A 27,228-nucleotide genomic window follows, 5' to 3' on the forward strand; every position below is an offset into this window, starting at 1 on the left:
CGTCCTTCCGCCCGGCCTTCCTCCTCTTCCTCCTCCAACTCCCGCCCGCCCGCTCGCTCGTCGCCGCCGCGCACCGCACCCGGGAGTCCGACGAGGGCCTGCGCCGCCGCCCACCCCACCCCGCCCGGCCCGGCACGGCGGGCCTGCTCGCGGGCAGTCGATCGCCGCCCCGCCGCTTCCCCGTGCGCGCTCGGGTCGGCCCCAGCCATGTCCAAGCCGCCACCTAAACCGGCCAAGCCAGGTAGGGGAGGGCGCGGCGGCCCGGCCCGCCGGCCGCCTCAGCGGCGGGGCGCAGCCGCTGCGGAGCGTGGAGCAGCCCGGCGCCTGCTGACACGTGGGCGGCCTGAGAGCCGGGTCTCGGCTGTCAGAGCAGCGAGCCCCGCCGGGATGCTGGCGGCGGGGGGCGCGGGGCAGGGCCGCCTGCCTCTTCCTTTCCCCGCCCGCCGGTGCCGGCGGGGGAGGCGGCCCCTTCCGCCGCCCTGGCGCCAGCGGCCGGCTGGAAGGGGCGGTGGAATTGCTCTCGGCACGCAGGCATCGCGTCTGGGCGGGATCCCGCGCTTGCTCTGGCTCGGGAGAATAGTCGAGAGTGCCCCCGAGGCAGAGCCGTCGCCCCGGGCCAGGCTCCCCGTGTCGCGGGCGGGCTTGCGCGGAGCCCCCCCCCCCCGCCCGGCCTTCCTCCCCGGCCGCGCCCATGGCGCTTGGCGTGTGGCGCGCCCAGGCAGCGGCCGCTGCCCAGGGGAAGGTTGTGTGGGCTGAAGTGCCCAGGAAACCCTTCAACCTGTTAAGAAACATGCGTTAAAATACTCTGACGTTTGCCCTGTGATTGCGTGGATGGGCAACATATTGATGCGTAAAAGCGGTTTTATAGTGTAGTCTCATACTACATTCTTGTTCTTCCACCGCTTTGCCTTGTAGGACTCCCAGCAGCCAGACTCACAGTTGTGTCCTTTGACGTTCTGGTGCAAACGCGGGCATTTCTCTTTCTAGTGCATTTAGTCATTGATGCATAAATTTCTGCTGCTGCAACCTTCTCGGATAAATTTAGTGCAAAATCAAAAAATTAATATCAATCACAGATTTTTCTAAAAATGTTTTGAAAAACCTTTGGAAGTTACACGGTTTTAAACCTTGGAATAGAAATGGCATCCTTCAGGTAAACATACATTCTTACGTCAAAATTTAAGTCAGCAGGTTTAGAGTTTTCATTTTTTAAATAAGGAATTGATCAGGAAAATGCAATTGCTGTTTATCATGTTTGCATATCCTCTCGGTATTAAAGGTTACATTCTTACTTTAAAGTTAAAATTAATTGTGAATGTAATTAAACAGGTAATACTAGTTGGTGTCTCCCAAAATATGATTATCTGATCCCTAAATACATCTGAATTTCAATATTTTTTGCATTTAGAATAGTATTTGAAATATGGTTTTTACAAATTATATACATAACCTACTGGAGTATTTTAACTAGACAGCTTATAAAATGAGTTTTTAATTTAAAATTGAGTAAGTACAAACCTGGTTTAGACTGTTGAAACCATCAGTCTCAACCTACTCACAGAAGCAAAATCTGTTGAAGCTCTCTGAGTGTAGAGTGTCATCCTTGAAAGAATTTCCTCTGCCCTGCAGTTTGCTAAGCCTCTTTGAAAACAGCTTACTTGAAATGAAAAAGAGAGTAACAGAAGAATTGTTGTTGTGGACTCTCACTGAAAATCCATACTGAGGACATCTGTGGGCTTCTGAAAGGGTGTCATGTTGCTCTTAACAGCCAAGTATGTAAGAAGAATAGATTTTTCCAATAAAGTTAGTAACTTCGTTTTCTGGTTCGCAAAAAAGATGAGTTAAATTTAACCTAAGATTTTTAAGGAGTTAAAGGCTCTAGCCCTACCTAACCTGCAAGAGCTATCAGACTAACTCAGACATGTTATGTCTAATATTAGGTGTCTCACTAGTTTGCTGGAGTGCAGTTTTGTGATATGCTTGATGTGATAAAATGCAGCCAGCCATCAAAAGGACAGGTTCCCTACCTCCTCCACCCCCCCCCTTTCCATTAAATTTAGTGACATGACAAGCTGGACCAGTGCTCTGACTTTTTATGTTAGGTTATTTTTATGTCTGATGAACTTGCTGACCTGGTTTACCGCATGAGTGCTTGACAGAGCAAAAGGAAATAGGTGGAAAAAAATGGCCGAAGAAGGAAGAGGAAGAGAATAAGTCTCTCTTGGTAGTGACTTTCAAAGCTGATTAAGGGTAATAAGATTAATTTTGCCAAATCCCTAATTTTTGAAGAGATTCTTCTGGAGGTTGTTGTGTTAAATTTTTTCCAAGGCATTTTGAGGAACAGACTCTTCTAACATACTCCAAAATATTTCTGCAGTTGTATGTCTGGCTTTGTTCTGTTTATAATTTAGTTATGCCTATTGTACTGTCATTGAATCAGGGTTACAGATGTTAAAATGTGCTAATTAAAGACAGATAAATACAGGAACTGCATGTGGTGAAATAGTTGCTACAGCAGCATAATGCTGTCTCTTGGTGGCGTTTAGACTGTAGCTGATGGAAGGTCTTAGTGCACTTGGTCAAGCTGAGTTAATTTTTCTTCTCTGTTACTGGGTATCCAGTCTATAAACTGAACTATAACCTGTGTCAGGGAACAGGAAACCTGCCTGTCTTGCTGTTGAATCAGAACGACATTGGTTGCTGTAGTCCTTTCCTTTGTATTCAGGAAAAAAAAAAAAACGGTACAGGCTAGATAGAGATGGAAGGAGATACAGCAGGTGGCAGGGATGTGAAAATATTTAGTGAAATAAATATTCATCCTTTCTAAAACAGTGAGTGTTCACTGTTTATCACAGGGGTGTTGGACAATAGAGTTGAATGGCTAGATGTTGCTTTAAAAATGTGGGGGAAAAGGGAAGTGAAAAGGAAAAAAACCCTAACTAGCTATAGCATTCTGTAGGTTTTTTTAAGTACATGAGAGCATTATATCTGACAGAAGGCTCTTCTGTTAATCATGTGGCATGCACAGTACATTAGGATTTCAGTTACAGAGAGGTGTAGTTTGTAGACAATCTGATGTTTGTCAACACCAGACATAGTATTTAGGGGTCTGTGGTTAGCCCTTGAGTAAGGGGTCATGGTTGTTTTCAGAGGCTCTAGTGTTTTGAGACTTTCTTTTTAAACAAGGGTCTAGCTTTGCTTTTCTCTCAGGGCTCTGTATTATTATTGTTTTCTAGCTGTATTTTCTATTTAACTTGTTGAAGATACAAAGGAGTGAAATGGGATGGAGTTGAAAATATCAGAAACTTTGTCAGCGTTATGCAAGGGCAGGGTTTTCCTTCCAAATTTCAAAACCTCTGCTGATGTCTCAAACTACTTTGCAGTGTTCATAAACTTCTTAAACATTGTGTTGGATATTAATCCTATTTACAGAAGCTATTTATTAAGTCCTTTGAACTTCACAAGCTATACTAGCATCTGCTAGTTGTCTCCCTGAACAGGGCTCTCTGTCTGATTATGCATTTTTGATTAGAACCTTACATAGTGTGCAGCAACATTTTTGGGGAGATGAAAGTATATTAATATTTTAAAGAAACCTTAATTACTTTCATATTCTCCAGATAGAATAAGGTTTGTTGATCCTGGTTCTACAGTGTATACAACCTTTACATTTTATGGAGAAAGACCAGTCTTTGTCTCAAGGGAATTACAGTTGTAAATTACTCCACCTGAGAGGAAGGGAGGAGGGAGGCAGGAGGAAACATAACATATGTAATGTAAAGGGTTACTATCTTAAAGTAGGTCTGTTGACATTGGAGCCACTAGTAGATGTCACAGTTAAAATAGGATTCTGAACATAAATACTTAGGTTGAATCACCATCAGTTCACTTCATCTTAATTCTTAGGTAAAATAGGAGCTGTGATAGAATTCACAGGAGCAGAAGACCTGCATTGAGTCATGTGCCTAAGAGCTTAGCAGCAGGCTTAAATTCAGTTTAGGTGATGGTGGTTTGGGTTTCTTCTGTAGTCAAAGAAAGGTTTCTGTTAGCTAGGGAGATGGGAACATGTGAATATGGGGAGCTACACTGTGGTCATCAGCTCTAAGGGGAAAAAACCAGCAGAGGAACAATTACACAGTTCCAAGTCTGATTTCAACACAAATCTTAAATTTTTGTTTCTGACCCCAAACCTTCTTCTTACTGCACGCTACTGGGTTCACAAACAAGCTTCCTACAAGTGAAAGCATTCTGTATATTTGCTGAAATAACGTTACTAAGAAGTAGATTTCATTCTCAAACTGTGCCAGTCAAAATTAATTTGTGAAATTGTATTCACATACATCTTCTGTGAGAATATTCTTAATTCTGATTTTTTTCTGTAAATATATGCTATTTGTTCCTTCCACTCCAACTGGCTGGGGCAGTCCATGATTGTTCCTGAGCTACCCCAGTTTGTCATCTAGACACTGAACCCAATCTACCCTTTGTGTTCTTTTCAACATGTACTGGATTTCCTAGGCTTTTTTGTTGTTTAATACACCCCTCCCCCCTTCCTTCCCTCTGATTTGTTTGCCCTTATGTTCACTTCCCCTTTCTAACAAGCAGTACTTAGAAATGGAAGATGGTTCTCTAAACAGCAGGGACTCCACTTTTTTCTGTCTTGGTTGTGGCACTACTTAAATGCTGTTTGGTACTCTATTGGGTCTCTGTGCAAGATCCTGTGAACAAAATGCCAAAATACAAGTTGCCCTCCTGTAAAACTGTTTCCACTACTTTTATTCCTGCTTGAAGGTATGGGTGTAAAGCACCTTATTTTCCAGTTCCTGAGAAGCCAGGAAAAAATGTTTCAGCCTAGGCATAATGTCCTTCTAATAAAATTGCATCTCGTTAAGAGACAATGCAAATCATAACATGAACATCTCTTTGCTTGCTAGACCAAACTGCATATTACAGATACCCTGATCTGCAGCTTACCTTTGATACTGGCACTTGACCAAAAGGTTGTGACTTCACACTGGTGGTGTACACTCCAGGGTGTATAATGCCTTTGCAGGTCCTTAGGCCAACACTAAGAAAACAAACACACTGTCCTTTTGCCACCACACCTTCTGTAAGGTCAGACAGAAGAGGCCTTTCTTCAGAGAAATTCATCTGAACATGTATCAGAATTCGTATTTCCACACATGTTCTGTGAAGTGACTCTAAAACCAGAATAGGCTCTAGAACATGCAAACTGACCATTTTCTTCCCCACATCCAAAATCTTATGCTTATTTTCCCTTTTCACTTGTTATAGGTGAGGATTCAAATTAGTTGTTTTCAAGCAAGTTGGTGCTAGAGAGAGTACCTGATTCTCAGCTGCTTCTGTGCCACCTTATGGGAGCACAGAGGAGGATGGCTGATGACAGCCCAGGATTACCTTGAACCCTTATAGGGCTTGACAGAGTTAAAGTTTTCTAATTTATCCATAGATTACTATGGCCAATTCTGATTTTCTAGAGCACAGAGATCATCCCATTGTCTGTATTACAGGCACTGATAGTGCTTCGTAATACTCAGTGTTTACATGAGTTAATAGTTCTGATTTTTATGGTAGTCTAGAGTTGCTTACTCTTAATACAGATGCTGCATCAGGATCAATATCAATATTGTACAACCTTGTTTGATTCCTTGTCTATAGCAGGAGAAGCAAGAGTGTGAAATGCTTACAAGAGACTCGAATCAGTTCACCGGGGCCAAGCCTTGGTAGCTCCTGTGCACACTGGCTTACTGCCACGATTATTTTCTTAAGTAAAACAAATGACTCTTGCATCAAGTAGTTTTTTTGGATTGAGGAAGTAATATAAACTGACAGCTAATGAAGCTGCTTTGCCTCCCCTTGGTGCTGGAAGTTTAGCCTAACTCGAATATTTAAATAAGTAATGCCATGCAGGAACGGATTCTTTTTTCTTTTAAGGGTGAAAGAAGATAGTAAGCAGAGAATGCTTTGTTGGCAAATTGAGTAAAAGAGGGCACTAATGCTAGTGTAGGTGGTATAGAGAAGCTGGGGTGAAAGAAGAGAAAGGAAGTGGGGAAAAAAAAAAGCATTACTGAAAGAAACAGTAACTCCTTGTTGCGAAAGCAGTTAGCACTTCTTTGGAAACAATCTTCTGTAATGACACTGCAATTAAACCTCGAAATTGCTAGGAGGAGACAAAAAGCCTCTAGTATTTTGAGAAATTGGTCTGTTTTCTATCACTTTGTACAACAGAAATCTCGTTTCCCTTAAGTATATCAGAGGCTTCATTTTCAAGCTGTTGTTACTGTTTAGTTACTCAGTTTCTTTACCTTTATGCACTTGGCTGGGAGAGGGTCATATTAGAAATCTGATTTGCCCAACCTGATAAAGCCATTTCTTTTATGATGCTGGTTAGAGACAATTGTTAGTTTGACTCCCCTACCCTGTTGTGTTGCTGGGGAAAGTTTTGACAAATTGTGGCTTGGCTTGCTAAGAATACTTGTATCTGTTTAGTATGTGTAATAAGTTATCTTTTTTATTTGTCAGATAGTTTTTTTGCAGGTGTTTAATGCAAATTACATGAAAAGGGGAAAAGTCAACCTTGTGACTAAACTGTGGGCTTAAAAAGAAAACCACTTAAATTTGTCCCTGCACTTAGAAAAAGATTTGTTGTGGACACATCACTGTACTGTGCCTCCATTTTCTGTGTTTTTAAAAGGGATACTCCCTCATTAGTCATCCTGAGAATAAAGCTATTAATGTTTGCCTGGTGCCTTGAAGTCTTAAAAGGTACATGTATCTTCTGTATTCTAGTTTGTCCTCTATAAATATATGGTGGGGAGGTGCAGTCAGTCAACTTTGGTTAAGTTCAAATCAGTGCTAATGTGTTAGTTCTCCATCCTACATGCATCTTACAACATAGTTCATAGTGGAGAGATGGTAGTAGGGGAAAGCACCAAAGGTCCTCAGGCACTTTCTAACTTACTGCTTATTCCAGAGCACCCACCAATGCAAGCACTAAGACTGTCTGCATGTCTAAGGATAGGCATTGCTCGATAAAAGTACTTTTAAGTAATTACTCATGTGCCCAGTAAAATACCGTTTGTCAGTATTTGCAGAACAGGATTCCAGTTTAATGTGCCCTTTCCAGCCTTACATTTTATTGTTTTAAATCATCTAGACTGATTTTTTGCATTAAAATTTGGCACAAATAATTGCCATGCCAAGTGCTAAAGTCCTGTTTTTCTTAGCTCTTAAATGCATCAACATAACCAGGCTCAGTGTCTGTTTACCAAGAAATATTTAAAAGATTGGTGCCGTAATGAGTAGTGTTTAACTCCCATATAAGGTGCTGTAAAATTAACATTAACCAGACCTGCAGTTTTATAGATACAAATCTGTACCATGTATTTCATCACAGGAAAATTTTTTTGAATGTGTTATGCTGTGTGTGACGCCACAGCTTGACATTTGGGGAAGTAACTCTTTCATTTGTATAGAATAAAAAAAAAATTAAACCACAAAAAAACCAACCATGAGTTTCCTTTTGTTTAAACAACATGTAAGCAATACTTTTATCAACATCAGTGTTTCCATTCTTCTTTTCCTCCCATTAGGGTGTGATAGCTTTAGAAAACTTGTTGACACAGATGCAGTACATTGTTACAGAGAATACATACAACATACACAAATCTGTATTTCTTGCTTTTCCCTGTCTTCTGCCATCTTCTCATTTCCCCTTTTAATATTTATTATTCTTCCCTTTTGTTGTCTATTTCCTCCTTTTACTTACATAAAACCTTGAAAATTGGTGGGTGATGGTTAAAATTGTCAGTGTGCATTTCTATCGTGCATTTTTCTGTCATCTATGTGAGAAAGCCAAGGAGAAGGGAAAGTACTCTGTGTCGCCCATGTTGTTTTTTCACATCTTGTTCTTTTTTCTTTTCTTTTTTTTCTTCTTTTTGTTTGACTTCTTTCCAGCTGCAGTTCAAATATTTCATTCTGAAGCTCTTAGGTCTAGGATGCATTACTGTCTACTGTCCTTGTTCATCATCATATGGGTAACAAACAGAACAGAGGTTTCACCATTTTTAGCTGTTGCCACAGTGCAGATATTTAGTTTCTGAGGCAAAGATCTGAGAAGTGTTGGACCTTTTATGTCTAGGAAACAACTGCTCTGTGAGAGAGAACCAGTAAAGCCGAATTGAAATTCTGTGGTGTTATTAAAAAATAAGGTCAGGGAGGAGCATGCGATACAGTTGCTAATTGGAAGAAGAATCATATCTATGGTGTCTGCATGCGTTTGGCAATCTAGAAAGTTTATATGGATTAATTTTAGGGTTATAATTCTACATACACTTGGTCCCAAAAAAGCCTGAGACAGAAGACTACAGCAATGTTTTGCTTAGTAGTTATGCCTCGGTAAATACCACTTCATAAACATGCGCTGTGTCATGGCTCTTGCTAGGGAATACCCAGAGGTACTGGAAAACATCTTTTAAGAGCCACCCCAAGACTGTGGGGTATGCTGCAAAATGTCAACTTCACAGTTAAGTATTATCCTCCTTTCTCAAGCTTTATATACATTTAGACTGACATTTCTAAGGCTCTTAAGTTAACTTTCTAAAATGATCACTATTGTGGGTAGGCTTCTAGATAAGGAGGTAAGGAAGACTACATCTAGCAAAAAACAGGAAAAAAAATTTCTAGCAATGGTTCTTTACAGAAAAAGCTTATTCTTGAGACACAAGGAAACCTCTCATCACTCAGTTGTCTCAATGTAACATACTATACAAGATTTTGTGTATGCACACTTTATTGTACAGTACTAGCCTTCAGCAGTAAGTTCATCAGTTTGTCTGAGGATACAAAATAGCCTGGGCTAAGTGTGGTCTAAGTAAGGCGTTTTCCTGATGGACCAAATACGACTTCAGTCAGATGTTAATCTATATAAACACGTAAAGTATTGTGTAAGAAATACAGCTACATAGTTAAGCTATTTAAAACCAAACAAACCTACATACTTTAGACTTCAGATATTTAAAGGTAAACAATACAGAACAGTCTGCGTAATATATTTCTCCACTAATTCAGTGGACTTCAGCAGTTCAGCTAATAAAATTATGTAAGATACACCTTTCTTCTCCTCTACTCCTATGTTCTGCTTGCTTCTCTTGAAATGTACCTTTATTGAATTTTTAAAAAAATGTCTACAGGGATGCTGCTTTTGCAGTTTATGCAACTATATTTGTACGTCTCTGCACTGAGGTTATGTTTTCTTGGCTTGAATGCTGCTGACAGTCTTTTCAAAACTGCCCTATTACAAGAAACGTTGCCCACTTAGTGCAGTTGTAAACACTGTATCTTATTGTAATTATCTGAAGAACATCATGTCAGTTGCTTGTTCCATAAATAGGACTTGATGACCATTTGTCACTTTTCTTAAATGCAGTTATTTCTGTGCTACTGCATTATTTTCCTAATTAGTAACAATTGCAAGTGATTATGGGAACACGTTGCAGACATTGGTCGTTGTTTTGTTTCTTTATTCTTTCCTTAATTCTGTATCATTTGACAAATCTGATACTGATACTATGAATAAAAATATATAAAGCATGTATGATGTGTGGTGGTGTATATGACTGAAACTACATTTTTGCCTCAGAAATTGACAGCAACACTTCAGTTGACTTGCATGATGAGCTATGAAGACCTTGTAAGGTCTGCATAACAGGCAGCTTACATTTAGCTAATCAGCTGGCCCATTTCCTTCAGAACCCATGCTGCTGGGTTGAGTCTTTTCATCATAATTTTCATTGACAGAGGCATAGCACACATTCATTCAAGAAGCAGCTTTAAAGGTTAAGGAACAGAATTTGTTTGGATTTGAGAGCTGTATGTGTATACTGTGCTTAGAAGGCATGATACTGATATTGTTTTGTTTTGGTTTTTTGTTCTTTTTTAGGGCAGGTTAAAGTGTTCAGGGCCCTGTATACATTTGAGCCCAGAACGGTAAGTACATCTAGATTTTAGGGGTTTGAGAAGCTTTATTTTAATCTTATCTATAATAACATTTATTCAGTTCTGCTAGGCTTGGCCTATTAGACTTACTGTACTGTGTTTTCAATGAAAAAGCCTGTTGTTGGATATTGGTTCTTAATTTGACTAAAACTGCCTGATTAATCATCACTCTTTTAACTTTACTTTTTAAAAGCAGCACGCTTTTTTCTCTAGTATCAGTTACCTGCAGTCTTAACATCAGCAGTCTAAGTTATTTTATTCTTTTCTTCCAAAGGAAACAAAGATAACTGAGAACTAAAAGATTTGACCAACTGGGACCAACCAAAAAGGGATGAAGTTAAGAAACACAAAATGTCTATCCCTGCTTTTGCTGCACAGTGATCTTGGAGAGGCCAGTCTTTTCCTTTAGTTGTCAGGAAGGTCACAGATCCAAAAAGTTAGCTGTAGGCAAGTCACACTACAGTATGAAGACTGTCAGTCTGTTGTCTAGTTGCAAGAGAATTTGAATTATTGTTCTTTTGAAAAAAAACTGAATGTACTCTGCGTTATCCAGGTATACTGTGCACAGATTCAGATTTTTGTTTAGTCTTCTATTTTATTTTATTTTTAAAGCCAGATGAACTATACTTTGAAGAAGGAGATATCATTTACATCTCAGACATGGTGAGTCTAAGACATCCCATATAGACTGAATACTTCTGAGATGCAGCATGTCTCATCTGAAATATTTTGCCTTTTCTCTACAGAGTGATACAAATTGGTGGAAAGGAACTTGCAAAGGGAGGACGGGACTAATTCCAAGCAACTATGGTAATGTCTAGAATATTTTAATTTGTTAAGATTATTCACAGTCAAAGAACATTACTTATTAAAAATAACTGATACATTATTTTCAAAAACTGATCACATTATTGGCATTTAACAGTGCTCTACCAGAGTATTTCAGAATACATTTGCAATATCAGTCACCACCGTACAACAGCAATGGACAGGCTGTTTTACGTTTTTATAACCTAGAGACAGCTTGAGTTTGCCATGTGTTCATGTCTGTAGTTGTTCAGGTAACAGCAATAGATGTTCTCAGTTTTGAGGGGAAGAACACTTGGATCTAGAGGATGGTTTTACAGACAGCACATGAAACTGATAGGCTTGTCTTCTTGATCCCTTCAGTGAATGTATTGTAGTAATCTTCTCATTAGCAGCATCTTGGCTATATTCCTTCAATCTGTACATTGCCTTATTTTAAGTCAACCTAAGGATGGACAGCCACAGCCTTTAGTAGCTTGGAGATCAAGAAGTCTGACACAGCGTGGGGTGACTTCCTACAGAGAGAGATAATCAATACTATAATTGTTAAACAAACCTGCATATGGACAGGATGCTAAAACAGATTGTGAGCAATTCTGTAGACTTCCTTTGATGACTCTGCACCCCCCACCCCCTCTTAATAAATAGGGATGTTCTGTTTGCTGTTAGTTGGTTTTTAATGAATATATTCAGCCACAGAAGACATTGTTTTATTGGGGATTGCACCACATTAAATATCCCACACATGCTTGAACTGAATAGAAATTGCTTTTTCAGATTCAACTAAAATCACTTTGCAAACCCATGAGTACAGATAGCAGAGCACAGTTCTTCCAAGTCCTCCCAGGAAATGGAGACAGAGAAGCAAAATAGCAGTATTACGAGACAGATTGCATCAAAGCTGCTAGTAAGTTAGTAATTGTGGTTGCTTTACATTGTCCCTTCTTTACTAGAAGATGTCATGGTAGCAATGATACGATTCCCTGCCCTGACTTGTAGATAGTAGAAACACGTTAATGGAAGCCTGTGGGCAGTTATTGAGACCATGGCACTAAGTTTCACTCTAGCTTGCGACTTCCAGACTGATTCTGCTCTTGCCACCTGCCAGAGGTGGTCACTGTTATATACAAGAATAGTTTATGCATAGTTATGCAATAGTTATGCACTTAAATTTCTTTTGAATATTCAAGTGTGTTATATTTAGAATAAAATCAACAATTTACTAATTTATTTTGTGTTCCCATTAAGATAATTTGGAAGGTTGCTGCCAGAGTGCTTTACTGAACAGTGATCTGAGTAACAGCTTAACTTCCTTTTTATGCTGGATGGTAGGGCTGTGAGATGGTATCTCTGTCTGCACATTTGCAAAAATTTCATTTGTAAGCAGAACAGGAGCCTCTGCAGACCCTAAGACCAAAGACTACCAGGAACATGTCTTCTGATTTAGACAAACTATGCAAAATCCTCAATGGCCCGCTTCTGCTGGTTGCCACTATTAGAGCTGTGTGGGTTCAGTCTTAACCACTGAAACACTGTGATCTCCTTGTACTCTTGTACAACGCTTTTGGAAAAGATGGAGACAGACCTGAAACTAGCAAGTCTGTCATGGGGTCTTGTGCTCCATCTGCTGGGCTTGAAGGAACACATTTGAAAAGACTGTGAATGGAAAAGCTGATGAAAACAGAATTAGTATTATCTGCATTAAAAATACTTTGTCTAAAGACAAAGTTATTTTTAGGCTTTTGAGACAGTGTTGTTAGCGTCAATGCTTTCTGCTGTGCACGACAGGCACCCCTTAATATGACTAGGATGTTCTGCTGGCTGCTCTGGGACTGGCTTTTCCCACTCTGCTTTAGGATTCTGTTCACTGTTTGCACGGGTTTTTTTAACCAAAATATCAGAATCTAGCATTTGAATTTTATTTTACTCACAGCTAGAGAGATAAGCATGTGAAGTCTTGCAATTACAAGCCTAGAGGAGGAATATACACCAAAATAAGAAAGATCTGGATAGGCCACGTGGAGGTTTGAACTTAGGCAGCAGCCAGAGGCCACGTGTCCGGCCGTTCACTTCCCTCTCCCTGCTCTGGTAAGATAGCGGAGGGACAAAAGAAGAGGATTCTTGGGTTAAATAAAAAGAAAGAATTTACTAAATATAACAAGAGAACAACAGTAACAATAGTGAGTTCAAAAGAAAACGGGTAAAATGCAACAGTGTCTTACCGAGTGCAGGGACTGCCCCCCACAGCAGCAACAGCAGTAACAGCAGCGCCCTCGGAGCAGAGAGCTGGAGAGCTAGCCCCTCCCCACCTGGGCATGACATCACATGGTATGAAATACTCCGGTGAAAATTAACTCCATCCTGGTCGAAACCAGGATACCACACCAGTCCTGAGTTTTATTTCTGGTAACTGGCTTACATTATATTTGCCTGCAATGCATCTGATAACATTAACAGTTTGAGGAACATTATTTCTCGTTCACCCTGCTTCTTGTAACAAGCCATAGCACAAGGGCTTAGTGACCCTACTCATCTCAGGTTGTATGCTGTTTTGCTTGTCTATACCCTTAGTAGTAACAGGGTTTTCCACCCAAAAAAGAAGTTTTTAAAAAAGTTTCCAGGTCACGGTCCCACTTTTAACTGTTTAATAGTGCTGTTCAGTTTCTTTTTGCTGTTGTGACAGCACAGTGACCAGGATGTTTGCTGCTCCTCTCTAGTAAAACTAAAGCTTTTGAGATTAAGAAAAGATCTACAGAAGCCTGAACTTCAGTCTGCCCATCACTACATTCATTGTTTAAGCAGTTTTGATTTGCAGACCTGCAGACTTGCCAGGGAAAATATAAGATCTCCACAAAACAAATAGTGGATTTTTTTAGTTACTTTTCACAGACTCCTTGGAAATAATTGAGTCATAACTACAGATGGCAAGTTGTAGATTGAAAGCCTAGCCACATGCTCAAAACCATCTTATAAGTGTAGAAAAAGAAGTAACAGTGGAGATGAAATATTGCTATATTCCTGGTGGCTTGCAACCAACTGTTCAAGTTGATGCTGTTCTTTGAAATTTTCACAAGCTTTTATCTGAATTGCTTTCTCATACACAGGAAATTGAAGTGCATCTGACTAATCTATCACTTATAAATCCCCTTTCATGTTAGAATCAAATACGTATTACTGATTCTTCTGGGATAAATCAAAGTTTTATTTCCACGCAGGTGTCAATTATCTATCTGCTCAGTTTCATAAGTAGTTAGAATTTACTCTGTTTCATTTCAGTGGCAGAGCAAGCTGAATCTATTGATAACCCACTGCATGAAGCTGCCAAACGTGGTAAGTGTGATTTAGGTTTTAGTTGTAATGTTAAAGGGTGATCTGGTTGTTTTCTATCAAAATAATAACATATTTAGAATGAAGAGCTCCTGTCTGTTTTGAATGTCTGGTATCTTGAACAAGTTGGTAAGTCTTGCAGCTCTCAGAAGCTGAGCTGGTTTACAGCCTGGTAGAATTGGCTCTCTGTGATTGTATACACAGAAAAAGAGTTTGGTACCATCCATTTAACTACGTAGGAATCTAAATGTCTTCTGGGAGTGGACAAAAATGTATTTGGTACGACTTGTACTGATTGTTCTGTGAATTGTAAGTATTGCTGCTAATCACTTTTTCTCCTCATAGATACATAGGAGAACTGACACCCTTCAGAAAAATCTACATGCCTTTAATAGCTCTGTTAACTTTTCAAATTTAAAAAAATCATCAAAACTGAATTTGTCTTTCAGGCAACCTGAGCTGGTTGAGAGAGTGTTTGGATAATCGAGTTGGGGTCAATGGCTTAGACAAAGCTGGAAACACAGCTCTGTACTGGGCATGCCATGGAGGCCACAAAGGTATCAGAGAATTAATTTGAAATTACTGTTCTCTGGTTTTCTTGATTTGCTTGTTAGACTGATTGCTAAACTTGCAGCACTAAACAATAAAGCCAGGGTTTTTTTTTTAATATTCTAGTTATTAAAAGTTAAATCTAGAAGGGAGGTTAAGTTCTGTCAAATGCTGTGTGGTTTTTTGTGGCTGTTGAAGCACTCATTCTAATCAGTGTAACTTAGAAGCAGAGTGGGAAGAAGGACAGACCAAAAAGAAGTGTTGTATTGGTTTGGGGATTTTATGCAGTAGCATTTCTTTGTGATTAATGGTTGTTTGCTGAATGCAGTCTGACTGTTACAGATGTTAATTAGCAGATTGAATCGCTCTTTTCATTGAAACTTAACTGAAATTTATGCTATGAATGCGAAAAAGCCTATTTTGTTTCAACTAAATTTTTCCCTTATTTCTGCCCCTGCTGTTTTCTGCAGATATAGTGGATGTTCTGTTTACCCAGGCAAACCTAGAGTTAAATCAACAGGTAGGTTAAACCAGCAGACCATTTCAGTAGAGGTGTGATGTTATTCACTCTTAGTACTAGCTAAAAGGGATTTTTTGCTGTATTTTAATCCTGTTGCTTTTTCCTCTAACTCCACAGAACAAATTGGGAGACACAGCTTTGCATGCTGCTGCATGGAAGGGTTATGCAGATATTGTAGAGATGCTGCTGGCAAAGGGTAAAGATCTTCACCAAAGTTTCAACAATCTGCGTGGCAGACTAGGTTCCTGAATGTTCATTAATCATTTTTCTATAACCCAGGTACAGTCCTTAGCCAGCTTACCTGCCTGACTTTACAAGCCTTGCAAAAAATTTTGGTGGCTGTCTGTAAAGTATACATCTCACCTGCTCAAGATAAATTTCATCCTGCTTTGCAGGCAAAATTAGGCACTTAACCCCTGAACAGCAATGACATCTGCTTCCTGGAAAGGGAGAGCAGCCAGCAAGTTCCCTAGTAAACTGTTGCTTATGGAAAAGCATCCATCGCTTTTAATCTGCTTCAAAGCAGTCCACAGATGAGATTCCCTTGTTCAACGGCTATGGAAACACATGTCATAATGCCACTGCTCAAGAAATAGCTGGGATAGTGATTCATTGTGAAAACTTTCTGTTTTAAAGGGGCAAGAATAGATCTGAAGAACAATGAGAAGAAACTGGCTTTAGACATGGCAACCAATGCAGCTTGTGCTTCCCTGCTTAAGAAGAAACAGAATGCAGGTATTTCTGATTTTGTTACTCTGATACATTTTTTTCTTTTTAGAGGACACTTAATATTTTGACCAAATATCAAAATGTTGATATCCATAAAGACCATTTGGGAGCTACATGGGCTGAGAGCTGTGTTTGGAAGAGTTTACAGAGCTGTGATAGACAACCTATGGTTTATCACATTCAGTGTTGCTGACTCGATATGAAATGCGATGTTGAGTTCAGACAATGTGGGAAGGGAAGGGGAAGGGGAGGGAATCCTTTAGAGTGGAGAGACAGAAAGAAAGGACGGAAACTACTGAAAAATTACTATACCACAAGGTACATAGTATGAGAGTAAAATTATGTGTATGTTCACACTTAAGCCAGTCTTGTTCTTCCAAACTAAGCCAAACACCTACAGATGCTTCTCTTATTTTCTTATTGCTAATTAAAAAAAAAAAAATTCCTATGTCTCTCTGAATGACTTTTTTTAACAGAGAAGTAGAGAAAGAATGCTTTCAGGTGTTTATCAGGATAGGCTTACTGCCTCCAACTTGTGTTCATCTCTCCTAATAGTACAGTGTACATGTACAAAACAGTTCAAGCAATACTAGGCTATTTTAAAACACTGAACAAAGACTAATTAGTTCAGCATCTCATAATTAATGTTACCTCTAGCTTTCATGGAGCTGAAGTTAGGGTGGAAACCCTATGTGAATTACACATTAAATGAGAAATTACTTACAAGCTGTAACTCTGCCTTTGTTTTTATCAGTAGATATGCAGTGTAGCAACTGTATTGTCGCAGGGCTGGTGAGAACAGGGAATGCAATCCTGTGGGTGGTTAGCAGTTATGGGAATTAAATGGTGGAATAGCTGTCTGCAGCTTTAGAATGCTGAAGAGCATGTACAGGAAAGATAATGTCCAACATTATGCTAAATCCTGCTAAATCAGGATTTCCCAGAAAACCTTGACAAATTATTTCCAACAGTTTTGACTCTGAAGAAAGCAGTTGTAACATAGAGCAGAATTGCTTCTGTTTCCATATTTTGTTTCCAATGTTAGCTAATCCCTCTTAGGAGCAGCTATTTCTTATTTCCTGTCAATTGTAGGCACCTGATACAGGGGTATTCTCTCCTTAATATCCCTAATAGTTGTATTAATGTTTCATTTTCTGATGCTAAGTAACTTATCTTCTGGTGCATTTGCTTCACTCCCTCTAAATTAATTTGATTCATGGCTGACTGATTTTTCATCCTTAGTCACTTCGCAGAATCACAGAGAATCACAGAATCAACTAGGTTGGAAAAGACCTTGAAGATCATCCAGTCCAACCATTAACCTAACATTGACAGTTTCCAACTACACCAGATCCCTCAGTGCTATGTCAACCTGACTCTCAAACACCTCCAGGGATGGGGACTCCACCACTGCCCTGGGCAGCCCATTCCAACGCCTAACAACCCCTTCTGTAAAGAAATGCTTTCTGATATCCCGTCTGAATGTTCCCTGGTGCAACTTGAGGCCATTCCCTCTTGTCCTATCACTTCTTACTTGGTTAAAGAGACTCATCCCCAGCTCTCTGCACCCTCCTTTCAGGGAGCTGTAGAGGGCGATGAGGTCTCCCCTCAGCCTCCTCTTCTCCAGACTAAACACCCCCAGTTCCCTCAGCCGCTCCTCTTACGACCTGTGCTCCAGACCCTGCACCAGCTTCGTTGCCCTTCTCTGGGCACGCTCGAGTCATTCAATGTCCTTTTTGTAGTGAGGGGCCCAAAACTGAACACAGGAATCGAGGGGCGGCCTCACCAGTGCCGAGTACAGGGGTCAGATCCCTTCCCTGTCCCTGCTGGCCACGCTATTGCTGACACAAGCCAGGATGCCATTGGCCTTCTTGGCCCCCTGGGCACACTGCTGGCTCCTGTTCAGCCGACTGTCAATCAGCACCCCCAGGTCCCTCTCTGACTGGCAGCTCTCCAGCCACTCCTCCCCAAGCCTGTAGCGCTGCTGGGGGTTGTTGTGGCCCAAGGGCAGCCCCCGGCATTTGGCCTTATGGAAACTCCTCCAGTTGGCCTCAGCCCATGGCTCCAGCCTGTCCAGGTCTCTCTGCAGAGCCTCCCTACCCTCGAGCACATCAACACTCCCACCCAACTTGGGGTCATCTGCAAACTGACTGAGGGTGCACTCGATCCCCTCGTCTAGATCATCAATAAAGATGTTAAACAGGAGTGGCCCCAACACCGAGCCCTGGGGGACACCACTCATGACTGGCCACCAGCTGAATTTAAATCCCTTCACCACAACTCTTGGGCCTTTCTTCTATCACCTTTCTGTGGTACTCTTGCACACTATCTTTTCTTATTTGCCTTGATACAAGAGCTGATGTTCTCAGTTGATCTGCAATTTCAGTATTAACTTCCTTGGTTTTCCACCTTAATCTGGCCTATTATGATCTCTGTGACATCACTGATCTGTATGCTTTTCTTGTATTTTCTTGGTTATTTTTATTCATTCTTCTGTGTCTGTTGATTCTACATTTCAGTATTTCTGATACCTGTGACTGAAAATACTGTTCTTTTTTGGAGATTCAGTCCAATATTGGTAGTCTTCCTGTCCTCAGTTTCAAATCTGTTCTTATTTAGATATGTCTTCTATCATAGTCTATCTATAAAACATTTTGATTTGTCTAAAGAAGCTTACTTTGCTTCCACTTAAATGTTCAGTTTTGTGTTTTACGTGTATACGCACACATTCAAATGTCATGATTGCTGAAGTATATTCTAAGAAATGGAAATTACTAAGATCCTAGAAATGCAAAAAGATTTTGTCATTTGTGCTCCTGAACAAGAGAATGATTTTTATACAGAAGAAATGGGATTTGTCCTTTTTTGAAGTATTGCCCCTTGAGCACAGGGCCCTATAATTTCTTTATTTTCTTTCCTGTCTTCCTTTGCTACTTCTCCTACTCAAAAAGGAAAAAAAAAATTCCCCCTTATACTTCTTTTATCAAAACAGTTGAACAAGTCAGTTTTAAATGTACTCATTTTTCTTCTTCCAGAAACCTAGGATAACGTGGTTATCACTTCTGACATAATTCAATGTCAGTCTTGATATGCCTGCATCTGATATTTTTAATACTTTGTTTTAATAAGTTATTGCAAAAGTACGACTGACTAGGATCTTATGGTTCCTGGCTCTCAGTAGTACAGTATAATACACATGCTCCTATTCCTGTATATTTGAAAATCAAATAGGCAAATAATAATCTATCACTAAAAGCCTATGTTGTTATCTTTGTACCGTCCCAAAGGTAGGTGTAGTTCTCCAGGCACTGCTGCACATCTGGTGAATACACTTAAGTGCTCCTGGTTTTTGCTTGCTGTCCTTCAAAAACAAATGCTCATAAGTAGATCTAAGAAAAAGTCAGGAAAAATCCTATGTGAGAAAAGAGGGAGGGGAGAGAATAGATGGAATGTGTTTGACTTTAAGCAGAGAATGGTAGCCACTTAAGCACTCCCAATAAAACCATAGAGGCTCTTCCACCAGCTACCCAACCTTTTCTTTGTGATTTAAAGGTAATATATATATAAAATCAAATTAAAGAGTTCCAGCTCTGCTGTACAGGTTTCAAGGAGCCAGAAGATGGCTCTTGAAGATCGTGAACAGACTAAATTTTGTATGTAGGAGATGGGATTACTGGCTTAGCTCTACCTTTGAGATTCAGATCTACAGCTCCATCTTCGTAGCCCTGACATCTCTGAACGATAGAGGGATTAGGTTTCTAGGATGCTGCTTTTCAAACATCGCAAATGTGAGACTTTTTCTGATTTTTATCCTGGATTGAGAGAGGTGTTTTTCTTTCCAGGTACAGTCCGAACATTAAGTAATGCAGAGGAATACCTCGACGATGAAGACTCCGATTAGCTTTTCTCATTCAGCCTGAAGAACTATAACTTGTGTTGCCTATGTCATTCTCAAAACATATCTTTACAACTGTAAATATATCTTACTTAGAGTATTGCAGTCTTCCAATATAGCATATATATGAGAGGTGAAATCATGCTTCACAAAGGAATAATCTTCATTGTGCTAGAAGATGCCTCATGTTAAATCAGAGTTCCTTAGAAATTATCTCACAGAGGAAGTGTGGCATACCCTTATCATTGAATGGGCAGAGGACCATCTCTAAACTCTCAGGTTGCATTTCAGACTTTCCCAGCAAGTGCCTTGCATCTCTGGAATATGCTCCTCAAACTGAAAGGTCCTGCTGGGACAGCAGGACACCATTGCTAACATTTCCCAAATCCTCCCTGGATATAGGTTCCTTTATGCAGATAAGATCATATGGCAGAGTCAGTACTGGCTGACAGGCATGTAGGGAGATGCTGCTATAGAGAGTCATCGTCTTTTGCCCACATGGAGCAGCAAGACAAGGTTTGATTTTTTTTTTTCTTTTTTCCCCCTATTCCTTCCTGTACCCTTCTAAGTAAGGGGTAGAATGCCATGGGACAATCTGCCCCTGGATGCCTTTTCTCTATTGCTATGGGCCCAATCCCTGAAATGTAAACTCAGGTGAAATGCTTGCTTCAGTCAATTTTGCTTGAGAAATACACAATTTTTGACTTGGTGACCTGATTATTTTGCATTTTGAAGTGCATTATGCTGAAACTATTCATAGTAAAAGGAAGACAGAATATTTTTCTATTTATCCTGCCTACATTTTTTTTTTGCTGATCTCTTGCTTTTATTTTTTAAATGTGCTATTATATTTTCTCCTAAATTACCTCAAAGCTTAAATGTGTTTGAAGGAATGAGGGAAGATATGTATCAGATACACCATAGCTATCTTTAGAAAAGATACCTGAAGCTGAATAAACATTTAAAAAATATATTGCTTCTTCCTGTGAATTAGAGAACTACAAAAAAATTAGCCATTTTCAAGCTTCCCACGGAGTTAAATAAGTACTTCCTTCACATTGCTCAAATACCTGCAGCCAAATATTACACCTTACTGAGGAATACTTCCTTACTGTGATAGTAAGAAAATGTTACAAGTATTTGAATTATCTCATTTTCAGTTTTTGTTGCTGACTTTCCAGTTAGTAATTTTGACAGATTCAGTCCAACATAGCAGTCTGATACTTTTAAAAAAAAATAAATAAGCTCTTGTGAAAGATTGGGGATAAATTAAAAGCTCTTGTGAAAGATTGGGGATAAATTAAAAGCTCTTGTGAAAGACTGGGGATAAATTAAAAGCTCTTGTGAAAGACTGGGGATAAATGAAAATCACACTAAGTATTTAGAGATTAAAAGAGGTCTAGAGGACTCTTACCCACTTTTAAAAATACATTGAACCAGATTTTTGTATTTTTATCATCCTGGAAAGAACTATATACAGGTAAAGCTTCTTAAATGAGCACTTGACAAAGAAGGCAGCATTTGATTGACCAGAGCACTCTAAGATAGAGGTGTTGCACAAATAGTCATCTGCAGATATAATTCTGAACTATTTTAAGTGCTAAAACCATAGAACAGATGGACTGTGAAATGTGTGGTCAGTTGAAGAGTGATGTTTTATTTTGTATGGACTTGAAGATTCTAGAGGGGAAGAAATAAAAACCAAAGCCACCAAGTTTTTCTTTCTAGCTTTCATTAGAACAATAGTTAAACATGATTCATAATAGACAGAGACTGTCCTGCTTCACATTTATTAGCCAGCTATTTCTACTAGCTCAGACTTTTATCACACTTAAGCTACATGTTATGCTGCACACTGCTGATTAACATGATGCAGTTTCACAGTGCGAGCAAAGAAGGACTTGTAATAATGAGGCTAGGGAAGCAAGAAGGTTCACGTATGAGACTTTTTCCTGCATAAATGAAGCTCACAAGGTTAAAATTCTTCAGTGTCACAGGACCTGGAGAGAACAGCCCTTCCCAAGTCGCCATTTTCTCTTCTAAGCTTTGGAGGCAGAGTTTGTATTCATAAATAACTTAATGTGATGTCTTCTGTCATGGGTTCAACATCCTACGAGTTAGTTACGGCATTTGATTTATAAATTTGTTGTGCTCACGCCTGTGGAATTAGCTGCTGCTGGAAGACCCTGTGTTCTTCTGCACAGATTTAGATCCTGCAAGGGAAGAATGGTGACAGAAACACAAGTTGAGCCCAAAGGTTGCATGTGAAGTTCATACTGAAGTGTCCTGAAGGAGGCATGTTGACATCGCAAGGCAGCTACCTAGTGCTGTAATTTGTTTCTAGGACCAAAATTAATTATTTTTCACAACTTTGTTTTTCCTTATGCAACTGTTTACTCATCTTGTGAAATACAAATCACTGTGAAAACTTTCAGGCAATAAATTACTTTTTGCCTAACTCTAGCAGTTAAGTTTTGATTTAAAGAAAAAAACAGAGCAAAAGTCTTACAGCTAGAAGGAATTAAAAGTGGAGTAAGATGATACAGTGTCTTACTAGTTATGCAAACTGTTGAAGTTTGAACTCAGCTGGCAGCTAGACGCCACGTGGCCAGCCGTTCGCCTCCCCTCCCTGGCGAAATAGAGGAGGGACAAAAGAAAAATCATAGGTCGAATAAAAAGAATTTACTAAATATAACAAGAGAACAACAGTAACAATAGTGAGTCCAAAAAGAAACGGGTAAAATGCAGCAGTGGCTTACCAAGCATGGCAACCGCTCCCCACAGCAACACACACCGGACCGGAACCTGAAAATGGAGACCGCAAATGGAGACCACCTGTATCCCTGGGCACGACATCACATGGTATGAAATACTCCAATGACTGATTGGGATCCTGCCCTCTAACTGTGCTCCCTCTCAACCCAGGGAAAGTTAACCATCATGGTTGAAACCAGGACAAAAACCTACTTATTCCCCTTATTTTTCTCCAAAGTGTGTGTCACTGCAGGTTGTTGGATAAATTTAAGACTTTTTTCCAAGGACAGCTGCTTTCAAATTTATAACAATAAGGAAAATATTTTTTTAAGAAGAGCAACAAAATGAAAGTTGCCAAGTTCATGATGTTTCCTAACTGCATGTTGAAGGATACACTGTCTTGTGCGCTTCTGGCTGAATTGCGTGTGCACATTTCTGTTGAAAGTCAGTTGTGTTCTAGTTGGAAGTGCTGTTAGGGAAAAGAAATTGTTCTGATTTATTCGAGGCTTTTTCAAGCTAAACCAGGAAATTTTCTGTCTGCGCCATCAAAAATCAAATGCTTACTTCATGTTTTCTAGAAGAGAAAATGGGACATTTCTTGAGCTGTCTTTAGCATAGTTCTTAGACAGTCCATGTGGATAATATTTAATTTACGCTGTTTTACTAAGACAAAGCTCACCTTACTAAGTTCAGCTCCTACATATCACATCACATGAAATGTAATTTGCTTAAAACAGTTAAGGTCACATTAAATGTTTAAACTTGGTGGCCCATTTCCTAATACATTCTCCAGCTTAGAATCTTCCCTGCCCACTGAATTGTAATTTTGAAGACGATATTGTTTTTCTTGTGTTTGAGTTTTATACCAAGAACCAAAGATTGCTGAAAGTTAAGTTAACGTGACCTTGGGGTCATTTCAGTTATGTGCTAGAAAGTCAGGTGTTCGAGCATGCAGCATACATGACTGAATTAAAGATTTGGTTTCAGCTGTTGCCACTTTCTAATGAAGCCATTGAAACGAACACAGAACACAGTAGAAAGGAACAGTCCATCAGTGTGCTGCTTCTTGAGACAGATGTAAGCTGAAGTTGCAAAAAGTGTTTCAGGACAGTGTCAGTCATACTGTACTTTCACCCTAGCAGGAGACGGAAAAAAGCAGAAATGGTTTTGAAGAACTTGAAACAGGATTCTTCAAAATAAATTAATTTGATACAAAATTAGTATCCCTATTTGCTAAACAGATGGAAAGGCAACAGCTATGGGTTTTTTAAAGCTACACCCCAAAAAAAAGCAGAAAAGCTAAAAATAAGACAATAGTACAAAAGCAGTTCAGAAAAATGTAACTACATCACAAGTTGTGGAGCAGAATTTGGGCTGGTGGTAGTGTCTGCCTGTAGCAGGGAAGAAGCTACCAGGTACCCTTTTACCTGATGCTTGATGTTTCCCAACTGATAATCGATGCAGAAGATGGTGTATCCAGTCTGCTGCATCTCCTAGAAAGCTGCATCACTTACTTTATCCTTCTACCAATCTTAGCAGCTTTCCTTTGGGCTCTGGAAAGCAGGTCTGTATCACATCAGAGAACTCTGCTGGAAGAGAGATTTCTGCGAAACAATCTTCAGCTGATCAATAAGCAATGTCACTGGAAAAATTAGTGTGGTCCAGCCAATGTTCACCCTCTCAGTTACAGAATCAGGGACAGTTTCCTGTGGTTGTGAGTATCTCCTGAGGTTGGAGGCTGATGGAGTCAGTTGCAAAGATACCTGTAATTTAGATGGGGTTTTTTATTTCGTGTAGAACAGCACAGATCTTGGCAGGGTTGTGGTGCTCAGCTGTCGTGTGTGCATTAAGTTTATTCAGCCAGTAAAGGATCCGTAACTTACCTGTGAGAGTTAAGAGTTTTCACTGAAATCCTGAAGCACATATCAGAGGATCTATATCTGTCCTCCACATGACTTGGGACCTTTTTCCTATACAGATGGATTATTTGGAATATGTGCTATTTCTTAGCATGAAAATTCATATTTCTTATTTCTCTTCTTTCCAAAGACTGCCTTTTAACTTGAAGGACTTCAGTGACATTTAACATAAAACAGTTGTGAAGACATAAAGTACCACAAGCAGTTTGGACATTTAAAAGTTTATGTTTCTGATTTGAAGGTCTGAAGCAAGGACCTCTGTCTTTAAGCATAGCAAAAACCTCTTTCTGTTTTCTTGATTTGTGTCACTTAATTTACTGTATTTTTGCTGACAGCTTTACTGCAGTTATGCCTCCAATTGACTTCATGTCTACAAGGACATACCAAAATTAATCCTTAACCTTCTTCAGTGATGTTCAACACAAAATTAGAATTAAATCCTCAAAATTTACATCCAATTTTTATGTCTCTTTCCTGTTCAGCACACTTCTATAAAACAAGTAGTTCCAGAGTGTTAGTAATTTACCTCAGGCTTTTATAATTGAAGGTTTTATCTTCTTGTAATTTCCCTAATGTAGGTAAAGTTATGGCACATTTCACGTAATCTGAAATTCATGAAAGAGTAGTCTATTTCTTTCTCAGTCTTAACAATTTTTACTTCTGTACAAAAGCTAATTTATGCTTTTCCCTAAGATTTCTGTTTAAGCTATTTTGCTGGATAATCCTACTGACATCCTACTGCCTTACTGAGTTTAAAACAGAAGAAGGATAAAGCAATAAAAACTATGTTTGGACTACATGCAGTTTTACTGAAAGCATGCAGTTATGCTGAAAGCAAGAGCAGTAAACATTTTGTTAATGGAAAGTTGTAGGAGAGGCAAGTTGAGTAGCAGGCATTGTACTTAAGAGAAACTGAAAGTCCTGACTTAGCAGTTATTCTGGTTTTAACAACTCCATCTAATCAGAGAACATGGCCAATTCATTTATAATTCTGTGAGTACTTTTCAAAAAAATAGTTTGCACATAGAGTGTGTAGTAGAAAGACCGGGTAATTTTAAGTACCCGCACACCAGCATAATAGCATTATTTTTTGTGTAAAATTGCAGGCAGCCTGCAATTACTGTTACTGATTGTATAATTGAAGTGTGCACATATCTATGGCTTGATTTGGGGCTTTCTTGAAATTTAATGATCATTTGTCAAAACTCTATTTCTGGTTTCCAGGAAGAAATTGCTTTGGCCTTAATTCAGGAGGGGGAGTTTTGGTCTCACATGAAAGAAGTCAAGAATTTTTCACGTTTGGTGTTTTTACATGCCTGTAACAATGCTTTGAGACATGAGTTGAAAAAATCTGTCTAATACTTCGTGTATTAAGACACAAGTTCTGCTTTTTTCAAAGTAATTAAGAGCCACTAAGCATTGATTGATTCTAAAGTACTTCTCACTTCTGTTAAAAGACAATTTGACCCAGACTCTGGCATGTTAACGTTTTACTGATTTTTGCTCCTGTGTATCAGAGCTTTATGATTTAATCATTTTGATTTTATTTTAAATAAAGTTACACAAACTAGTGATTTTCTGCATACTATGCTCTGAAGATTGGTCACACACATGGCTTGGTGGACTCAAATGCATCACTTTCATTACCTTATCAAGTGGTCTTTGCTAATGAGCTAAGTTGTTCTCCTATTTGGGTTTAAGGAGCAAAGCTGAATTCTTTTGCTTTCTGTATCAGAAGTATAAAGTGCAGATTTCATTACATACTCTATGCAATTCCATTTTCTGTGTCAACCAGATCCTCATCTTTATGCTGAATGAACAAACTTAACTGTGTGCACAAGGTGACTATACAGGCAGACTTTGCAAAATGCAGCTGCACTTGCAGTCAAGCAAATTGAAGCTAAAGAACTGGTTAATGGATGCAGCATAAGATAGCACAAAAAATATTACTTGCTTACTGTAAACTGAATTTCTTGAGTTGAATTTTTCTTAACTCTTCTGTAAAAATTAGAGTTATGTACTAGAGAATAAAGCCTGATTCGTAGAAGAATGTTCTGATTCATTGTCCTAATAAAAGCACATGGAAAAATTTTCTGTATTGAGCAGTTTATTAAACAAAATCCTATCAGTTTACATGAATGCTTACCTTGTGATTGAAGTATAAGTTGCTGATTTTGTTCAAAAAATCTAGGCAATTTGCAAAAATCTGCTAACCAATCCTTCAGTAGTTTACTTTCATTTCACTAGGCAGGCAAATACTTCTTGTCTATCTGAGTAGTATTCCAGTGAACTAAACTTGTAGTGGATACTGAGCAGGACGTATTGACAATCGAGAGTTCCAGGCTTAATTCAGAAGTCTAGACATGACCTGAAGTCAACCATAGTGTTTCAAATACTCTTCGGAAACAGCTATTTTCAACGGTTTTGCAGTGATGAAGACTCTTGAAATAGGCTATCATGAAACTACACCCAGAAGCTGGGATTGGGCCAGTCTGGGAGCATGAGGGATCATCTGAAGGAAAGTTATCCAAATTAAAATAAAATACAGTTTTTTTGAGAGAAAGGGTACATGGATATACATGCAGACAACTCTGGCTTCAGGATGGTTTCCCCATTTTAGTATTAATATGTGAATTCTACTCTAAAATTCTCATACTTGCAAGCATATTTGCACCAGTTTTCAGCTGGTGGATTTAACCTCCAGTTTCATT

At 39.3% G+C, this 27,228-nt stretch overlaps 1 protein-coding gene across 3 annotated transcripts; it reads left to right on the forward strand.

Annotated features, from left to right (window-relative positions):
• Positions 1–5: 5 nt before the first annotated feature.
• Positions 6–26,596, forward strand: OSTF1 (osteoclast stimulating factor 1). 3 transcript variants are annotated; one of them, XR_012635657.1, is made up of 11 exons: positions 6–241; positions 9,962–10,008; positions 10,630–10,680; positions 10,764–10,827; positions 14,101–14,154; positions 14,601–14,708; positions 15,171–15,220; positions 15,338–15,416; positions 15,857–15,955; positions 19,792–20,360; positions 25,742–26,596. XR_012635657.1 is itself a non-coding variant. In XM_074933273.1 (10 exons), exons 1-10 carry the CDS (start codon positions 208–210, stop codon positions 19,848–19,850), a joined length of 645 nt encoding a protein of 214 aa, XP_074789374.1. In that variant the 5' UTR covers positions 6–207; the 3' UTR covers positions 19,851–26,596. The 3 variants fall into 3 exon arrangements, 2 of the variants coding, with proteins under 2 accessions (XP_074789374.1, XP_074789375.1); XM_074933273.1 differs by having other exon boundaries at positions 19,792–26,596; XM_074933274.1 differs by having other exon boundaries at positions 10,292–10,827; positions 19,792–26,596.
• Positions 26,597–27,228: the final 632 nt, after the last annotated feature.

This window comes from Athene noctua, chromosome Z, assembly GCF_965140245.1.
Source record: "Athene noctua chromosome Z, bAthNoc1.hap1.1, whole genome shotgun sequence".
Taxonomy (NCBI): Eukaryota; Metazoa; Chordata; class Aves; order Strigiformes; family Strigidae; genus Athene; species Athene noctua.

What these genes read in the sequence shown, in the direction of transcription:
- OSTF1 (XM_074933273.1), top strand. Translation starts at nt 208, where the DNA reads ATGTCCAAGCCGCCACCTAAACCGGCCAAGCCAG. An exon ending in ATACATTTGAGCCCAGAACG is followed by an intron (nt 10,009 to 10,629) that starts GTAAGTACATCT and finishes TTATTTTTAAAG; the next exon opens with CCAGATGAACTATACTTTGA. An exon ending in AGAGATGCTGCTGGCAAAGG is followed by an intron (nt 15,417 to 15,856) that starts GTAAAGATCTTC and finishes TCTGTTTTAAAG; the next exon opens with GGGCAAGAATAGATCTGAAG.